Source organism: Ziziphus jujuba, chromosome 3 (assembly GCF_031755915.1).
Source record: "Ziziphus jujuba cultivar Dongzao chromosome 3, ASM3175591v1".
NCBI classification, from domain to species: Eukaryota; Viridiplantae; Streptophyta; class Magnoliopsida; order Rosales; family Rhamnaceae; genus Ziziphus; species Ziziphus jujuba.
In genome coordinates this window covers 32,137,855-32,154,479 of record NC_083381.1, presented here as the reverse complement: position 1 = coordinate 32,154,479, position 16,625 = coordinate 32,137,855, and the positions used below count along the sequence as shown (strand labels likewise).

Sequence of the window (16,625 nt, the reverse complement as noted above, 5' to 3'; positions counted from 1 at the left end):
ATTCTAATTAAAAGAATTTAGTCGAAAAGCCAAGTGCCAACTTGGGTTTATATTGGAAAAATTGCTATAAATTTGAGAAAAGTTTTGTTTCTGTTTCCTTAGCAATTTTTTCTTTTTCCTTCACATTTTTACTTTGCAACAATATTTTATAGATCCATTCAAACAAATAATAATAATAATATTTAAGAGAGATTTTTAGTTTAAATAATAACAGTTGTAAATTAGGAATTGCGTCAGCAAGAAACTGAAAGTTACCGTGGCTCAGCAAAGAGAAGCAAGGCCACGCGGCAATAATTTTTTTTTTTTTTTTCCCCAAATTTTCCTAAAAAGTGAAACGCCGTCGTTGAAGGGGTTTAAGGGGCTAAAGTATTATAGCCGGTTTTCATTTGTATCCCACCGCGCGTTGAGAAGAAGCGCAGCAGCACATTGTCAACTTTCAGACTCCCTTGCAGAAGAAGCGGTCACTGCTCTTCATCTCTGAAACTGCCGGACGACGAGGTCTCATTCGGGTACTTACTTCGACAAATTTATTTGAAATTGAGGGTATTTTTGTCCACCTTATTTTTATTTTATTTTATTTTTTTTTTGGGATTAAGGAAGAAAATATCATCATTTTCATTATATATTTGTCTTTACCCTTTTATTAATTTTTGCTGAAAACTGATTTTTTTTTTTTTTTTGACTTATGATTTAATAGATATAGGCTTTCGAAAAATCTATTTTTGCTTACATGAAGTAAAAATAGAATAAAATAAAATAAAATAAAGGAAGAAACAAAAAGAGCATTGATCAGAAATTTTTTTGGATTTTTAGCAACCCCCAGAATTTTTGAAGCCTAAATTTTTGGTAGCTAATGCTAAAAAAAAGAATTAATTGTTACATTTGGGGCATTTTAAATTCCATTTTTGCTTTTTTTTCCCCCCTGCTTTATGAGTTTCAGTAGCCGTTTAGTGTATTGAGAGAGTGGGTTTGCTTTCCACATTGTTGCTAATATGGAATTGTATATTGATTGTTTAAAGCATGCATTAAGAATAGTTTATATTATCCATAAGGAAAAAATTGTATTGGGTACTGTATTTTATCAATTTTTGATGTTGTTAAAATGTATGCCTTGTGAAATAACATTGGACACTGACTGACTTTCTGTCTCTCTTAGTTAGATTCTGTTAGAAATAATAGTGGATGGCGTCAATGATATTCACAGACTGTTCTTCATCTACCACGGCTCGCCTCCTTCCCTTGACCAGGCGACCACTCCTCCACACCACAAATGGCATCGGTGCCCTCCGCTGGCTAATGGCACCAACAAAACCCAGCTCTCGCAGAGCCCTCTCCGTTTGTTTTTCGGCCTCACCATCACCCCTTGTCAATGGTTGTGTACTCATTTCAATATCTATGATGGATAATGCTTATGATTACATCCTATAAATGATGTTCAAGCATTGTTGTTTCTATTCATTGAAAGATTTTATTGAATGATTAACTGACTGAATTTGAAATTGTTCTATTTCTCAGTTGGTATTGGTCAGGTTGGTTGATGTTCTTTAATCAATTTATTGATATATTTTGTTTGATTAATCTTTGCAGCTTCTTTGACTACTGAAGAATCAGCTAAAGTCATTGATGGGAAATATGTTGCGAAGACAATACAGAAGGAGATAGCTGCTGAAGTATCAAGGATGAAGGAGGCAATTGGTGTAGTTCCTGGATTAGCAGTCATACTTGTTGGGAACAGGAAAGATTCTGCTGCCTATGTACGCCAAAAGACGAAAGTTTGTGAATCTGTGGGGATTAATTCATTTGAAGTACGTATACCTGAGGATTCCACAGAGCAAGAAGTACTAAAGTATATCTCGGAGTTTAATGATGACCCTTCAGTTCATGGCATCCTTGTTCAGCTGCCTCTGCCTGCTGTATGCTTCTAAAATTTTAGTCTCGTTTCCTTTCCTTTGGTTATCATATTATAATGTGAAGATCAAAAACCAGAACTTCTTGTGTTGTAGTTGTACACCGTTTATTTTGCATCTGTTTTCAATTTTTACTATTCAACTTTGCCAATCTATACATATAGTTCTTACATAGATAGCACATATATTTGTTCTTTTTGTGTACTAGAGATATATGTTTAAAAATTTAGGTGCACGCTTCAATTTGTTTTGGTTTCAGAATAGCAGATATGTCTATGTTTTGTATGTTCCATGATGTGTTCGATAATATTTTATTGCAGATGTTATTTCAGTTTTTGATGTATTTATTTAATTTTTTACATGTTTTATTCTATTCGAGTTATTTTAGGAATCTTTAGTGTCCAAGAATGTTGCAACTCTTTTAAAGTGATATTTTTTTGTCAAAAATGTGATGTACAACATGGAGAAGCAAGGTGATTGTCAGGAAATGTATCTGAAACATTGTTACCTTATCTATATATTTGGAAGTGAACCGTATTTCATAACTGTATAAGTGCACAGTAGGGTCTAAATTAAAATTAGCCGCTACATACAGCATTTTTTTTTTTTTTTTTTAACAAATAAACAATATAAATGGTCTTGATGGGTATTGTACCAGCATATGAATGATGAGAACATCCTCAATGCTGTTAGCATTGAAAAAGATGTCGATGGATTTCACCCTGTACATATTGGTCGTCTTGCCATGCGTGACAGGGAACCCTTGTTTGTTCCTTGTACACCAAAAGGATGCATTGAGCTATTACGCAGATATGACATCAGTATCAAAGGCAAGAGGGCTGTTGTAATTGGACGGAGCAATATTGTTGGAACGCCAGCTGCTTTGTTGCTGCAGGTAATATTACATTTAATGAATAGTGACTTTATCTGTTTTTAGAGCTCAATTTCTGTTTAATGCTGGTAGAGGGAAGATGCTACAGTCAGTGTTGTCCACTCCCGGACCAGCAATCCCGAGGAGCTCACCAGACAAGCAGATATTGTGATTGCAGCTGTTGGAAAGCCAAATATGGTGAGGGGTGGTTGGATAAAACCTGGTGCAGTTGTTATTGATGTGGGAATCAATCCAGTCGAGGTGGGGAGGATTTCTTGGTTATCTTCATGCTTGCTTTGTTGATTCTTTGATCTCTCACAAGCCACAAATTTCATTGGCATTTGTTCTAAAACTTGTGAATGTAAAATGAAACCATCAGCTATGTTATATGTGTTTGAAACTTTTTCCTGGAAAAGAACAAAATCTTAAGATTTGATTAATATGCTGCATTGGTTTTACCTCCCCTTGGAAGACTTAATGGTTAAGTCGGTTTTGGTTGCATTTTGACAGGACGCAAAAAGCCCTCGAGGTCACAGGTTGGTCGGAGATGTGTGTTATGATGAAGTCAGCAAGATTGCATCAGCCATCACTCCAGTTCCTGGGGGAGTAGGTCCAATGACAGTGGCAATGCTTGTCTCTAATACTCTTATTTCAGCAAAGCGGATTCATAACTTCCAGTAAAATTTTCAGAATTCTCTAAGAGGAGGATAAATTTCCATTAGAACACAGTTCTGTCACCATAAAATGACCTCTATGAATTGGAGTTTTGTTTTTTCTTTTTTCCCGGTAACCTATGGTAAAATATATTAGATGTTACATTTTTAAATGATTTAATTGTGGGAAAAGAGGAAATTACATTGATAATGAAGGTTTTCTATTCAGTGTAAATAAAAAGAATAGTAGTTGCTGACTTCTAGATGTAGACAATTTGTTACTTAGAATAATTATATTTCAAGAACATTTTAGATGCTCCTTGAAGAAAATGTTAGTGTTTTTGTTTCTTCATTTTCTGTTGGCAATATTTTCTGCAACTTCCTGAGAGAGCTATAGGACTAAGTTTAGAAAAATGCAACTGAATAACATATACTTTTGAAAGCTACCGTTTAGTCATTTAGTAACTAAAACATTGAAAATAATTGTCATATTATTGTTGAGTCAAAGCTGTTGACTATATAAGGAACCGAAAAACAGGGAAGTAATGCCACAACTTAAATCCATTAAAAAACTTATCTTTTTGTTTAAAAAAATAAAAATAAAAATAAAAATGTGACAAGAATTTATTTTACCTAAATTTCTGTAATTAGTTCACAACACAAACATCCAAGTTATACTTTTCAAGGCTTGTGAGCTACAACAATTTCTATCCATTCATTTGACAATATTATCAAAATTTTCTTTTTAAAACTTGTTCATGGTACAATTCAACATTAATTTTCAGCAGTAACATTGTCACTAATCTGACGGCTAAGGGCAGCAATGTGCTCAAGCATCAGAAGGTTCATTGAAATAATTTCTACAAGCTGGGTAGCATTCATAGCAGCTTGTCTCCAGAAAGATCAATCCGTGCTTCAAAATGGTCTACACCACTTCTTTGCTGATTTTTTCTCCTAAGGATTGAAACCTGAATAAAACAGAATTTTTACTTTTAGTTCTAGAGTCAGCCAACGATGCATTTAAAAATTTTCCAGCTTTTCAAACATGTTAATTGATCTTGCACTGATTTAAATACCATAATGAAGAAAAACTAAGCCAACAAAGATCAAATAAATACCATAGTAATAGCCATTTAACTAATGAAAAAGTGCATTTGCATGTCTCCATGCAAAGAACAAGAATGCATCAAAGCAATTAAAGGCACAATGCTATCTCTTTTAATCTACACATTGTACAAACAATGCTTATTTTATTTTCTAATAGAAATAGACCCCTTAAGCAAGGTTGTTTATACATCATATTCAATTGTTTTGGTCCAAATTCCCAAATTAAGCCTCCACCTCATATACCATTCAATTATGCCTATACACAGATAAAGCCATCAATTCGTATTTTTCCTTTTCCTATAAGGGATTAAAACTGATGAATAAACACGGATACCATGTGAAAAGGGCAGTTTCAAACTTTGAAGTAAAAGTTCAAACAGAAAAGAGTACCTTGGGCCGGTCCATAGAGCTCCCAAAATAGCCTATTCCAAAAGACAACGAAGAGTAAGCAGCTGCAATCTCTATAGCTTTCAGCTTTGGAGGACCTCCTGAAACCTAAAGCAATATTTTACTTAAGAGTTTTTCCAGATAAACTAGCATAGAAAGGTTCCCGTCAGGATTTGGGAACTCACTGTTATAGGAGTGTCAGCTTGCACAAGCAGAATTCCAGCACTCCTATCGGCACCACTATCCTTGCTCCCTTGGACAACAGATCGTAAAATTTTCATGCAAGCTGAGGCAGGACCCACTTGTGAACTGTGCAAATGTATATGACTATCAGATGCACATACCAGGCCTTTAGATAAGAAATGGCACACAACCTGGCCCCACATTCAAGCTTGGCCATTTCAACATTCATGAAAGCAGCAAACCCTTTTAATATAAAAGCTTCTATCTGTCCACATAGGCAAGTGGAATTATAGAAAGAGTAATTTAAAGGCAATTTTTTAATCAAAACATACAGAGATGACGAGACACAGCACTCGCGAGCAGCAAATCCTTTCATTAGGTATTCACCAGCACCACTTACACAACAACCGACTACAAATGGAGCCCCAAAAGGACCTTTTGAGGATGCCCAACAACCTGAACCATACATTGCTGCTAATCCAACACGCCCACCAACCTATAAAATTTGGTTTTCACATGAAAAGACAAGTTCAATTCTCCTAGCACATAAACAAAAGACCAAAATACAACACAAATTATAAAAACTATGCATCACCTTCATAGCAATACCCCCACTGGAGGCCCCGCATGCTATGTGTCCATTAGTGTCAACACAAATAACTCCAACAGTGTCCATAATGCAATCTTCTTCATCCCCATCCCTCTTCAAAGAATAACATGATTGTGCTTCTAATTGAACATAGATGCAAATATCATTCAATGTAGAATATTCATCTAATAAGTGTCACAAATTATGATAAGAACAAACCTGACGATACTTTAAAAACATACATAATATTTAACAGAACAATTGAGAAGCACAAAATATCATGTTTATAACTGCCTGCTAAGAGCATTCCTACTGAATATATACAAGATAACATATGGAGACTATAGTTGTTAAAAATATGCATCTAAACATGTCACAAGCTGTCAAGATGCAATTTCTCAACAAAGCAAAAGCCATATTTGGAAGATGAGCTAAATTACATGACGCTGGTGCAAATAGCTAATCAAATCATGAGAATGACTGTCTATAGTCATGTAGCATTGTGGTCAAGTGACCAGGAAGGATCACCTTTATCCTGGTTTCAAGTGTGGCCATGAAAACGAGTTCAACCACCCTAAACTATGCAAACGTTTTGAGCTAATACCACCATTCTGCACACGATCAGCATGATGGAAGAAATTATTTAAAAAGGTCTATAGAACTAAGTCCTGCAGAGAATATGGTTTGGTCATTTAAGAAATGAGGATCATGTTAAATATTAAATGTACCTGATCTTCCAGAAGTCTCTTCGGGAGTACAATTTAGTTCAACAGAAGAGTTTTCTGCTTTAGCTTTTGCATCATCTATCATTGCCCTGAATTTAATCCACTGTGTTTTTGCCCTTTCTGTCACCAGCCACTGTTTTGAAATATACAAGATCAATTGACATATCCTAAGATGTAGGAAAGAATTTCTTGCTGAAAACATACGAGAACTAATAATGTAAAAGGATCACACTGACAATATAACAATATCAATCACACATACACACCCACACACACACCCACACCCCAAAAGGAAAAAGAAAACAGAATAATTACTAGCAGGAAATGTAACAATTAGCTGACAAATAGGTAGAAAATAAAATATATGACCTCATCAGCTTCTGCTATGCCTTTGGACTTTGCCCATTTGCGAGCACCTTCGCCAACCAAGAAGCTGGACCACAGAAAAGTTACTTCCCAACTAAAAGAATTGAGCATTTTCAAGCTTTTTATTTTTTATTGTTTTAGGATGATAGTCAAGATTGGCTCATAGTTTTTAAAGAGCTTATTTTGCTCAAATATTATTGTTTTTCAAAAAAAATAAAATAAAAAATTATAAGCCATGTTCTAAGATGCTAAAAATGAGTCAATCTCAAACTTTACACACTAGTGTTGACCTGTAGTCTACAGAGGTAAAATGAAAGAGCTACAAACAGTTAGAAGGAAGCTGCATTAAAATTATTTGAATGAATAGGAAAAAGGAACAAAACTATTGAAGCAACAATTGAGATGAAAAAGGAGGTACAACTGCCAGATCAATTTGAGAATAGAAGATATCATTACATAGGAGGTATGCGACCCAACAAAGAAGATCCCACCGTCTGCTCTTTTGCTAATAAAGCAGCAATCTGAATGGCGTTTCTGACACCTGATCTACAACATATACAGTTGATATTTAACAACATAATTTAAAATGTAAATATATGCTATTCTCCAAGAAGCATTACTAGTGACACAATGCAGCATTCAAGATAGCATAGACAAATATGCAGAGAGATAACCTGGCACTGCTCCAACAGCTCCAAATGCTCCAGAATCACCATCCATTACACTGGCATCACATTCTACACGACCATCTTCCGTCAAATTGGAGCCTCGGCCAGCATTTGTGCTTGGATCATCCTACAATGAAATAGTTTCACCAAAAATACATCAAAAATAACACATGAAAATTTTCTAGAATTAAAAAAAAAAAATTATTCTTTCCTAGAAAGGAAAAAGCCTTCCAATGGAACCTCTCAGACATTATTCCATATTAATTAACAAATATTTCTATATTAAAAAAGAAAAAAATAAAAATAAAAATTCCAAAGGGTAAACAAAAATATAATTATCTTGAAAATTTAAGCTTTCCTGCTGTTTAAGTTCAATAAGGGCAACCGTAATTTGTCCGTTCAACCCCAAAAAAATAAATTAAAAAAAAAAAAGTTGAAACTCATTATATTTAACTGAATTGAACACTCTACTTAAATCTCTACAACTCCATTAATAGGAATTCCAAAGCACCAAGAAATTTTTAAAATTTTAATGGAAACCATGGAAATTGCTATCAATCATTGCAACATTCTAAGAAAGCATGTTCAAATAATATGAACAACTAAAATTACATCATTAACTATATATGAAATAAATAAATAAATTTACCTCCAAGACTTGAATAGCCGCCGAAACAGCATCCACACACCCACCAGAGCCCTATAGCACCAAAATTATTATTATTATTATTTTCTTTATTTTCTTTTTTTATAAAAAAGCTACATATTTTACTTTCAAGCTTCTGTAATGATCATAGACAGGATCAAAATATAACCACATTTCTATCTTTTCTTTCTAAATACTATGCTATAATTTTATTTTTTATTTTTTTGTAAATACGTGCACCTACACTACGTTTCGTATATGATCTTTTTCAACTTTTTTGATTAAAAAAAAAAAAAAAATCTTTTTTAACTTGTACCATTTCCGCATGAAATTGGAACTGTTCCTAAACTTCGTTTCTTTCTCTTTTTTTTTTTTTTTTTTTCTTGTATTTTCTAGGGAAACGAACAGGGAGATAGAGAGGGATTAATAAAAGGAGACCTTGCGGAGAAGTGAAGCGGCGGCGAGGCAAGCGCGTTTCATGGCGGACCTGAGTGCTTTTTCATTGGAAGGCGCATGGAATCCCGCTCCTACATGAACCGCCACAAAGAACCTAGCCTTCTCTCCTTCTTGATCGACTTGCTTTGCCATCAATGGAAAACCAGATTGTCTTTGCGTAAATTCTGATGGGTATTTTGGGAAATAGGTACTTTCAACCTTCAAAGCCCAGGCCAGCAAACGGAAGACAAAGCAGTTTATATATACAGCGTCTCCAATCAACGAGACCTGACTAGCATGCTATCATCATTATTGTTTTTTAATTTCCTGGAAATTTTCTTTTATATATTTATATTATACCTCTATTATTGTTTTTTTTTTTTTTTTAATAATCTTTTTGTCCCCATTTTGTTAAAATTATAAAAGCCTTGTTTACTTATTAAAATGTGTATATATATATATATATATTTTTTTTTTGCTATATATATATATATATCAGTAAAAATATACCTCTCAGAAAAATAAGAGCTTATTATAAATAAATAAATAAAAACAGAAATACATATCTTAATTAGTTAAAAAAATAAAAATAAAAAGACGTTAAGGCTTTTTTATGCTCCCATAAGGATATAATAATAAAATACAACATTTAGGAATTCTAGATCAAAAAATATTACAACCACTATTCAACCACCATATTACTGTCTCTTTAGAAATTGTAATTCTGTGGATACATATTTCAGCATACATTTCTGCTCAATTATTATCGTTCAAAATTACAAAATAAACCATAAATTTCACAACCCAATAAAGAGAAAATGTTTGCTGCTCAGGATTTCACTAAGAATAGAGCTTTACACTGTTCCACTGTATCTTCAGGACTTGTTACTGCACCAAGGTAACATTAAAGATTTCAGAAAATAAATAAATAAATAAATTATGATTCTACCACAAACAATAACTCATTCAATCATAGTGAATATATTCATCCCCATTCTCATGTATATTACTGATTCTACTCTTGGCATCTGAAAGAAAGTATTTTGTCCATTTCGGTTTTTAAGGTTGAGCAAACATGAAAAGAGTGGAAAGAAAGAAGCAAAAATAGGAAAGCTTTCCACCGAGGAGCAAGTAGAGAATGGTGAAAGTTTTAACCATATAATTCATCAGGAAGCTAGCTTCAACCTTGTTTATAAAATCAGAACAAATGCAATTCATAATTTCTCAGGATTTCAAGCTATATAATAATTTTACATCCTTTTATCTATATAAATGCAATTCTATAGCATTAGAGTCTTCTAAATTGGAAATTTGCACTAATATGAAATTATTGAAGATAAATTTTGATGCAAAAAAGAAAATAATCAATTTAACTGAATTGCAGATAAAAGTACATAATTTTTTACCTGTATGACCTATAGTTCGTTCGGATTCATAAATTTCATGGTCATTGCCTCCCTGCTCAAATTTAAACACATGACATCAATCTTCATACATATGTCACAAAGAAGAAAAGTAGATACAGGAACAAACTGACATATAGCGAGGATTGAATACAACATTGACAAGCGAGAATGAAAAGGTTAAGGTTTATGGACTATCCAAATTTCAGGGTCAATTTTTGTCCAGGGAAGAAATGTGGCGCAGATTTACATGTAAAAGTTTGATGCATGCTAAACTAGATAATGGCTCATTTCTTATCAAAACAAACAAAGCAGTCGGCCAAGAACAGTAGGGTAATTGATCCAATGATTACTGGGAAAAAGATAATGGTTGGGAGCCCAACCAAAGGAAGATCAAATAGTAAATTGTACAACATGAAGTAACAAGTAACAACTTGTTAATACAAACTATTTCAAATAGATAACATTTAATTAGATAAGACAAAAATTTGGTGGGACCGAAAGTAGTGAAAAAATTAGAACAGGGACTAACCTTGTAAGTTTTGTCACCGAAGAAATGGATTTCTGGAAAATCATCCAGGTACCTCAAGCAGTATGTTTTATCCCAACCATGTGGAAAAACCTGTTTTTGCACCAAAAATTAAATTCATTGTTAGGACTTCCTTAAATATTCTTAAATTTTTAAGTATAAATGAGCATTAAACATCACTCACATCGAAACTGATTTGTCCTCCTATTGAAAATGTGAGGTTAAGATGAGCAAACTTCTCCTGGAGTACAGAGATCATTTTTGGGCGTATATTATGAATCTGAAACCACAGTTACATCTTTCAAGTTACCAAGAAATTTAAGGAATAAATCCACATCTAAAACGAAAAAAAGTTTTTTGTTTTTGGGCCAAGAGTAACAAAGTGTTTTACCTTGTCATATTTTTCAAATTCATCCCTTTCTTCTTGGCTGCAATTTCTTCCTATTGGTGATACATTGAGCATCCCATTTCGGAACTCTATAAATGTTCCCCTAAATATACAATTAAAAAGAAAAATGAAATAAACCTAAATAAGATTTACATGCACAAGGAATAAGATTGATTTCAACTTCACTAACCTCTTTATTGGGATGTCTAAGTCGGCAATATAATGAAGTGTAAAATTGATAAATTCCTGCATGGTCATAGGCAAGTCTATTGTTAAGAGATTGAAATAAGAAATACCAGCTAATAGACTTTTGGTATGTGTAATGTTTGAGCCTACTAAAACCCCTAAGGGCTTGACTCCTTGGACATCTTCTTAGTAATTTAAAATTCATTACATAATGCATAGAATAGGATAAGGGCTTTACCTTGAGTTGCTCTTCCCCAAGAAAGGACTTCAAGTTCTAAAATAAAGAAAAATGCACAAACCATCAAGGAAGAATACTTCAAATGAAAGAGACAAAAAGAAGAAAATGAATACAAATATCCATTTGAGTTAACAGGATGAATTTTGCACGCATGATACTGTATAGGATAACTAAGAACAAAACAATGATAAAATTCATTGACAAGCATAACACTTTCAACGTGGAACTAGCATCAGCCTTTTTTCTGCTTAAACAAAATACTTTGCAAAATGGAAGTCTTATCTTATCATCTGCACAATATTTTGCAGCACCTTGCTCACATACAGGGTATAAAAAGGATAGATGCTATTGTAGATTCTTGTTTTCATGCATACATTGGATCAGCAGAGCAATGAGTTTAAGACCATGGGTCCAAGGCCTTCTGATAGTAAGAAACCGACTTTAATATTTCCATCTTAATGATTCTCAACCCAGTTCTTTGCTTAAATCTAAATTTAGGATTTATTAGTTTTCTTTTATCTAGAAGCCTGAACAAAAGTGTTATTGCTTGCTTATACTACGGAATTCTACAGTAACTTATACCTGGGTACCAATAAGCTTCCCACCTTTATGAGCAACAAGGCCATTTTCAGTGAATACATAATCATAATCATCAAGAACTGCATAGAAAATGAAGCAGTTAAGACATCGTAACATGAATCTCCGAAACAAAATAGCACCACGGAATAGTTCACATGATATCCTGGAATGTCTGTTCATACATGCAACACTACATTTTTATTGGATTCGATGCACAGAACCATATTAGTTATGCATGCACACACACACACACACACACACACACACACACACACACACACACGTACATATACTCATTTATATATATATATATATATGTATATCTATATTCCTCCATAAATGTTTGTGAAGAAATAAAGACTGTGTCTACATGATTATTGAGATTCAAACTTAAATAACTGCATCAGATATACCCTCTAAAAGCCATAGCTTGAATTATAGAAGATAAATTACTCGTTCCAAATTCTAAGAGTTTCTTGGATCAGAAAAGAAGTACATATGGTTAGCGGAAGTATACCTGTCTTCCCAAGCTGCTCATTGACCTTACTGAAGTCTGATCCTCCAACAACACCAACGGTCACAACCTGTAGGCCAACAAGTTTCCATCATCCAGAAGGCACAAACTAAAAGAGCCAGTATCAAAATTCACATTTTATTCCAACAGGCCATTTACCTTTCTTAGTTCACGCATAAACTCCAACATTTGTGGTGTAGAATCCTAGCATTCAAAATGAGAGCACAGAATTAGAATTTAGTTCCCATACAAAACAAAGTTAGAGATCCATTAGGAAATGTAAAAGTAGACATAATTTTAGAATCTGAAACCCATAAAAACACATTTTTATTTAATAGCAATCTTTGGGAAATGAACAAATATCATATAAGAATTCTTATACCTTTCTTGGAGCTGTAAGAGTCCCATCAACATCAAACAAAGCAATCACACCCTGCTTCGGCAATGCCATTGCACTTCGTAGAATTTTTCTGGCACCAACTCCACAAATACCAAAATTGTTATCATATATAGAGATTTCAACTACTCTGTTTGGCAGCATTTAAAATTGGATATTTGAATTTGGAAATATAAGTTGCATTTTCCAAGTTTGAATGGAATTTGGTCCCACGTTGAATTGTACCCCTACCCATTTAAAATAAATGAATGTGACATTGAAAGCAACATTCTGACCTAAATTTGATCAAACTTGCCGAAAATTTGGGATAAATTAACAGAAAGCAGCCAAGAGATCTGAAGGAAAACTTGAAGAAATTGAAAAAGCAAAATAAAAATAGAAGACAAATAAGAAAATTTGAACTACCTAGTTGGGTAAAATGCAAGCCAGAGATCATTTCTATATTGCTAGAATTCTTCTACATACATTTAAATTAGTTATTAAACAGGATATAAAAATGATGAATGATATTTAAGTTATTTTGTCAAACGATTTCTCAGACAGAATGATAGCAGAAACTCTTCTGATCAGTAGCACTTAAAACAATACTCACGAAAACCAAAAATAAAAGAATTTTCACCCTTATGAGAGACCAAAAATAATACCAAAATAAAAAATAAAGAACAAGCATAAGAGAATATACTTGGCATTGAGCTAAAGTTCAGAGATTTAGAGTGAGCCTGTTACAGGGTAATATAGATCTTTAGAATATACTTGGCATTGAGCTAAAGTTCAGAGATTTAGAGTGAGCCTGTTACAGGGTAATATAGATCTTTAGAATATACTTGGCATTGAGCTAAAGTTCAGAGATTTAGAGTGAGCCTGTTACAGGGTAATATAGATCTTTAGAATATACTTGGCATTGAGCTAAAGTTCAGAGATTTAGAGTGAGCCTGTTACAGGGTAATATAGATCTTTAGGTGAAGAAACAGAAAATGGGCATTCAAAACAAATCTAAGATAGTTTGAGAGAGAGAGATAGAGGTAAAATTAAGAAAAACATATGAGGTAAGTAATTTACTTTAATGGATTATCAGATTGAAAAATGAATAATTGTATGAAAATAGTTTAAATTAAACAAATGGGTAGTCAATAAAACCGAATTACTCGAATTTAATAAAAAACCCATATGATATTTCCAAGAAAAAAAACATGAGAAAGATTTTACCTTGAGACCGAGTTCGATTGTCAGCTGGTTGTGGTGGATAGGAGAGAGAGCATGAGAGATGGTGTGAAATTGTCAAAAAAAAAAAAAAAATTGGAGTCTGACAGAAAAAATGGTAATGGAAGATTAAAAGGAAACTGAATTGCAAATCAGAGAGAGAAATCCAATGGTTGTGAACTCTGCAATGTAGAAGAGAAATTGAAGAAGCAGAGATCTTCAATGGCGGACCACAGGGAAGTTGGGAGTTCCCGGGGATTTTATAAATTGTTGAAGGGTACTTTAGAAAGAAGAATGAGGGAGTGAACTATACAGAACTTCAGATATACAGATCTCTGCGTCATGTGGACAAATAAGAATGAGAAGTTATTGTCTACTGCGGCAGTGTATGGTGGCTCTGTGAATCCACACTGTCCACGTGTTTCCTAGCCATGATCTGAGGGTCCAATCCACGCAGATTGTGTGTCAGGGAAGTGGGTCCCTTAGAGCATTGAGTCCGGCATGAATATTGACTTTATTTATTTATTTTTTTAATTTCTCATATTGATTTTTTTTTTTGCCTTTTCTGAAAATGTAATCAAATTAAGGTGTAATAAATTTTTAAAAGAATTTTAAAATTACAGGTGGTTTAATTTGCATGTTAGAAATTGAAGTTGTTCATGTGTTGAACTATTATTATTATTATTACTATTGTTAATAACATTAATGGAGATTATTTTTGCATTCATCTTGTTGATTTTAATTTTACTTCTTTTTTTTTTCTGAAAATAATATGTCTGAATTAAAGAAGATATGTTCTTTTTATGTGGAATCAATAAATTTAAATTTAAACTTTTACAATGAAAAATAATAAATTTATCATTAGATTATCTTTAAAAAAATATAAGAGCATGTTTATTGCCCTGGCTAATGTAGAACCAAGAAATTAATCTGTTATATTCTGTTGGCATTTTATATAAATGCATTTCATGCCAAGTTCGAAAAAAGAGGCATGGTAAATGCCTATTTAAATATAGTATTGAAATTTTTTTTATATTATTTTCTAATTTACATTGAAGTAGTATTATAAATTTGGTCCAAGAAGAACGCAGAGTTGGAACACAATGAACCATCAATGGTTTTGCTAGGAAAATAAAGATGGCCCACTATTTAATGATTGTATTACCAGAAAGAGAACCACATTCTACTCAAAAATGGTTTTGAAGTGCCAGCAGAGAAATGAACACGTGAAGAGGAAGATGGGCAAATTAGCAGTCACCGTCCAACCCTTTTTCTAGGTTTATTTTAGAAGGAAACTTCCCTCTTTCCGTTCATTTGTTTTATTTTGTTTTAGTTTAGTGGTATCAATGACAGGAAACTTCTTTCCACTTTCTTGGTACTTGGACTTACTTCACTTCTTATTTGGCCTTCTCAACTACGTATTGCAATCCAAAAACAATAATTTTATATCTTCTTCTAAAGTTTGGAATAATTTTTGTTTATGCATTTTTTAAGTTGTTACTTTTTTAAAAGAGCTTTAGGAGAAGCTATATTTTATTGGTTTTTGTTGAAAACTTTTCTAAATAACTATACAAAAATTTTCAAAAGTTGCTTTTAACTTAAAAAGATAGAGTAAAAACAATATTTTAAAAGTCATGCCAAAAAAAATCTAATTCTGTTCAAAATGAATCTAAAAACTTATTAAAAAATGCTACGTCTCATTATTAATAATCATCAGTAAAATCTAAATATCAAAATATAAATATCAAAGATAATTTAAATTATTATTATTAAAGGGATTATTTTTAAAATTTTTAAATAAAAAATAATAAAATTAAAAACTCCGATTAAAATGATATTGAACTATGACTCATCTAATAAATATGTTTTTATATCTGTACATTTAAATTTATCTCAATCATTATCTAAGTTATCTGGATGTTTTCTTTTTCATGTTCTTCATGAGTTACCTTGCTTTATTGCTTAAATTTCATTTAGTTAGTCTTAAGAATAATATTAGGGATAACAAATAATTGTAACAAGATGTGCATCAAGTGATATATGTTAATAGTTGGCTTAAATGCAATTTAGTATCCTCTATTTTCACCTTGTTTTCACTTAGGGGCTGTAAAAAAAAATTTTTGACAATTGCTACCCTTTTATTACAAAATCTGTTAATTTTTTTTTTTTTCATTTTTCCTTCTAGTTTTCTTCAATTAATTTGGATTAATGCTATAATATCCCAAATAAATGTAGCAAGATAGATACTAAAAATCATGTGTCAATATTTAATTAGTTTATATCCCATTGCACTTATCCATTTGAGAATTTATTTATCCATAAGTACATTATAATAATATTTTAAGCATTAAAATAGTAGTTTTTGATATCTATTTTGGTATATTTGTTTGATATCTCTAGCATTACTTATTAATTTGAGAAAAAATTAATAGAAAATCCAAAATTTTTAAATCATCCTTTTCACTTCAATCAACACCACCACCTCCTCTTGCCCAGGAAAAATTCCAAATCCCTTCCCAATCCCAAAGCTCATATCCTCAAACCCAAATCCTAAACAAGTGCAAATCCACCAGGTGCCAAAAGCTCAGGTCCCAAAGTGTTCAAAAGGGAGGTAAAAAGTCCCATTGCATAGCACATTCACATTTTAGGCTTCA

General features: G+C 32.6%; 3 protein-coding genes across 6 annotated transcripts; 1 reads left to right on the top strand and 2 right to left on the bottom strand.

Moving 5' to 3' along the window:
• Positions 1–351: 351 nt before the first annotated feature.
• On the top strand, positions 352–3,696 carry LOC107423575 (bifunctional protein FolD 4, chloroplastic). Of its 4 annotated transcripts, none has more exons than XM_016033154.4 (6): positions 352–509; positions 1,157–1,372; positions 1,588–1,913; positions 2,566–2,802; positions 2,872–3,039; positions 3,289–3,696. In XM_016033154.4, exons 2-6 carry the CDS (start codon positions 1,183–1,185, stop codon positions 3,457–3,459), a joined length of 1,092 nt encoding a protein of 363 aa, XP_015888640.3. In that variant the 5' UTR covers positions 352–509; positions 1,157–1,182; the 3' UTR covers positions 3,460–3,696. The 4 variants fall into 4 exon arrangements, with proteins under 4 accessions (XP_015888640.3, XP_015888641.3, XP_015888642.3 ...); XM_016033155.4 differs by having other exon boundaries at positions 354–509; positions 1,161–1,372; XM_016033156.4 differs by having other exon boundaries at positions 391–543.
• A 431-nt stretch (positions 3,697–4,127) lies between these two features.
• LOC107423574 (putative threonine aspartase) lies at positions 4,128–8,894 on the bottom strand. Its single transcript, XM_016033151.4, has 11 exons — positions 8,541–8,894; positions 8,106–8,156; positions 7,463–7,583; positions 7,245–7,329; positions 6,792–6,855; positions 6,426–6,555; positions 5,704–5,837; positions 5,441–5,604; positions 5,111–5,234; positions 4,929–5,033; positions 4,128–4,399 (listed from the first exon to the last, which is right to left on the bottom strand). Exons 1-11 carry the CDS (start codon positions 8,688–8,690, stop codon positions 4,310–4,312), a joined length of 1,218 nt encoding a protein of 405 aa, XP_015888637.3. The 5' UTR covers positions 8,691–8,894; the 3' UTR covers positions 4,128–4,309.
• A 227-nt stretch (positions 8,895–9,121) lies between these two features.
• Positions 9,122–14,289, bottom strand: LOC107423556 (phosphomannomutase). Its single transcript, XM_016033131.4, has 12 exons — positions 13,978–14,289; positions 12,757–12,844; positions 12,534–12,578; positions 12,378–12,444; positions 11,864–11,940; positions 11,282–11,317; positions 11,048–11,103; positions 10,861–10,960; positions 10,654–10,749; positions 10,473–10,562; positions 9,944–9,995; positions 9,122–9,425 (listed from the first exon to the last, which is right to left on the bottom strand). The coding sequence occupies exons 2-12, from the start codon at positions 12,823–12,825 to the stop codon at positions 9,367–9,369; spliced, it is 747 nt and encodes a 248-aa protein (XP_015888617.1). The 5' UTR covers positions 12,826–12,844; positions 13,978–14,289; the 3' UTR covers positions 9,122–9,366.
• Positions 14,290–16,625: the final 2,336 nt, after the last annotated feature.

Excerpts from the sequence above, each read along its gene's own strand:
- LOC107423556 (XM_016033131.4), bottom strand. The coding sequence starts at position 12,825 with ATGGCATTGCCGAAGCAGGGTGTGATTGCTTTGTTTGATGTTGATGGG. Across the intron at positions 11,318-11,863 it reads GGAAGCTTATTGGTACCCAG|AACTTGAAGTCCTTTCTTGG; the intron begins GTATAAGTTACT and ends TCTTTATTTTAG. Across the intron at positions 9,996-10,472 it reads TCGGTGACAAAACTTACAAG|GGAGGCAATGACCATGAAAT; the intron begins GTTAGTCCCTGT and ends AAATTTGAGCAG.
- LOC107423574 (XM_016033151.4), bottom strand. The coding sequence starts at position 8,690 with ATGGCAAAGCAAGTCGATCAAGAAGGAGAGAAGGCTAGGTTCTTTGTG. Across the intron at positions 8,157-8,540 it reads CCGCTTCACTTCTCCGCAAG|GGCTCTGGTGGGTGTGTGGA; the intron begins GTCTCCTTTTAT and ends TTGGTGCTATAG. Across the intron at positions 6,556-6,791 it reads GCATAGCAGAAGCTGATGAG|TGGCTGGTGACAGAAAGGGC; the intron begins GTCATATATTTT and ends ATTTCAAAACAG.
- LOC107423575 (XM_016033154.4), top strand. The coding sequence starts at position 1,183 with ATGGCGTCAATGATATTCACAGACTGTTCTTCATCTACCACGGCTCGC. Across the intron at positions 1,914-2,565 it reads TTCAGCTGCCTCTGCCTGCT|CATATGAATGATGAGAACAT; the intron begins GTATGCTTCTAA and ends GTATTGTACCAG. Across the intron at positions 3,040-3,288 it reads TGGGAATCAATCCAGTCGAG|GACGCAAAAAGCCCTCGAGG; the intron begins GTGGGGAGGATT and ends GCATTTTGACAG.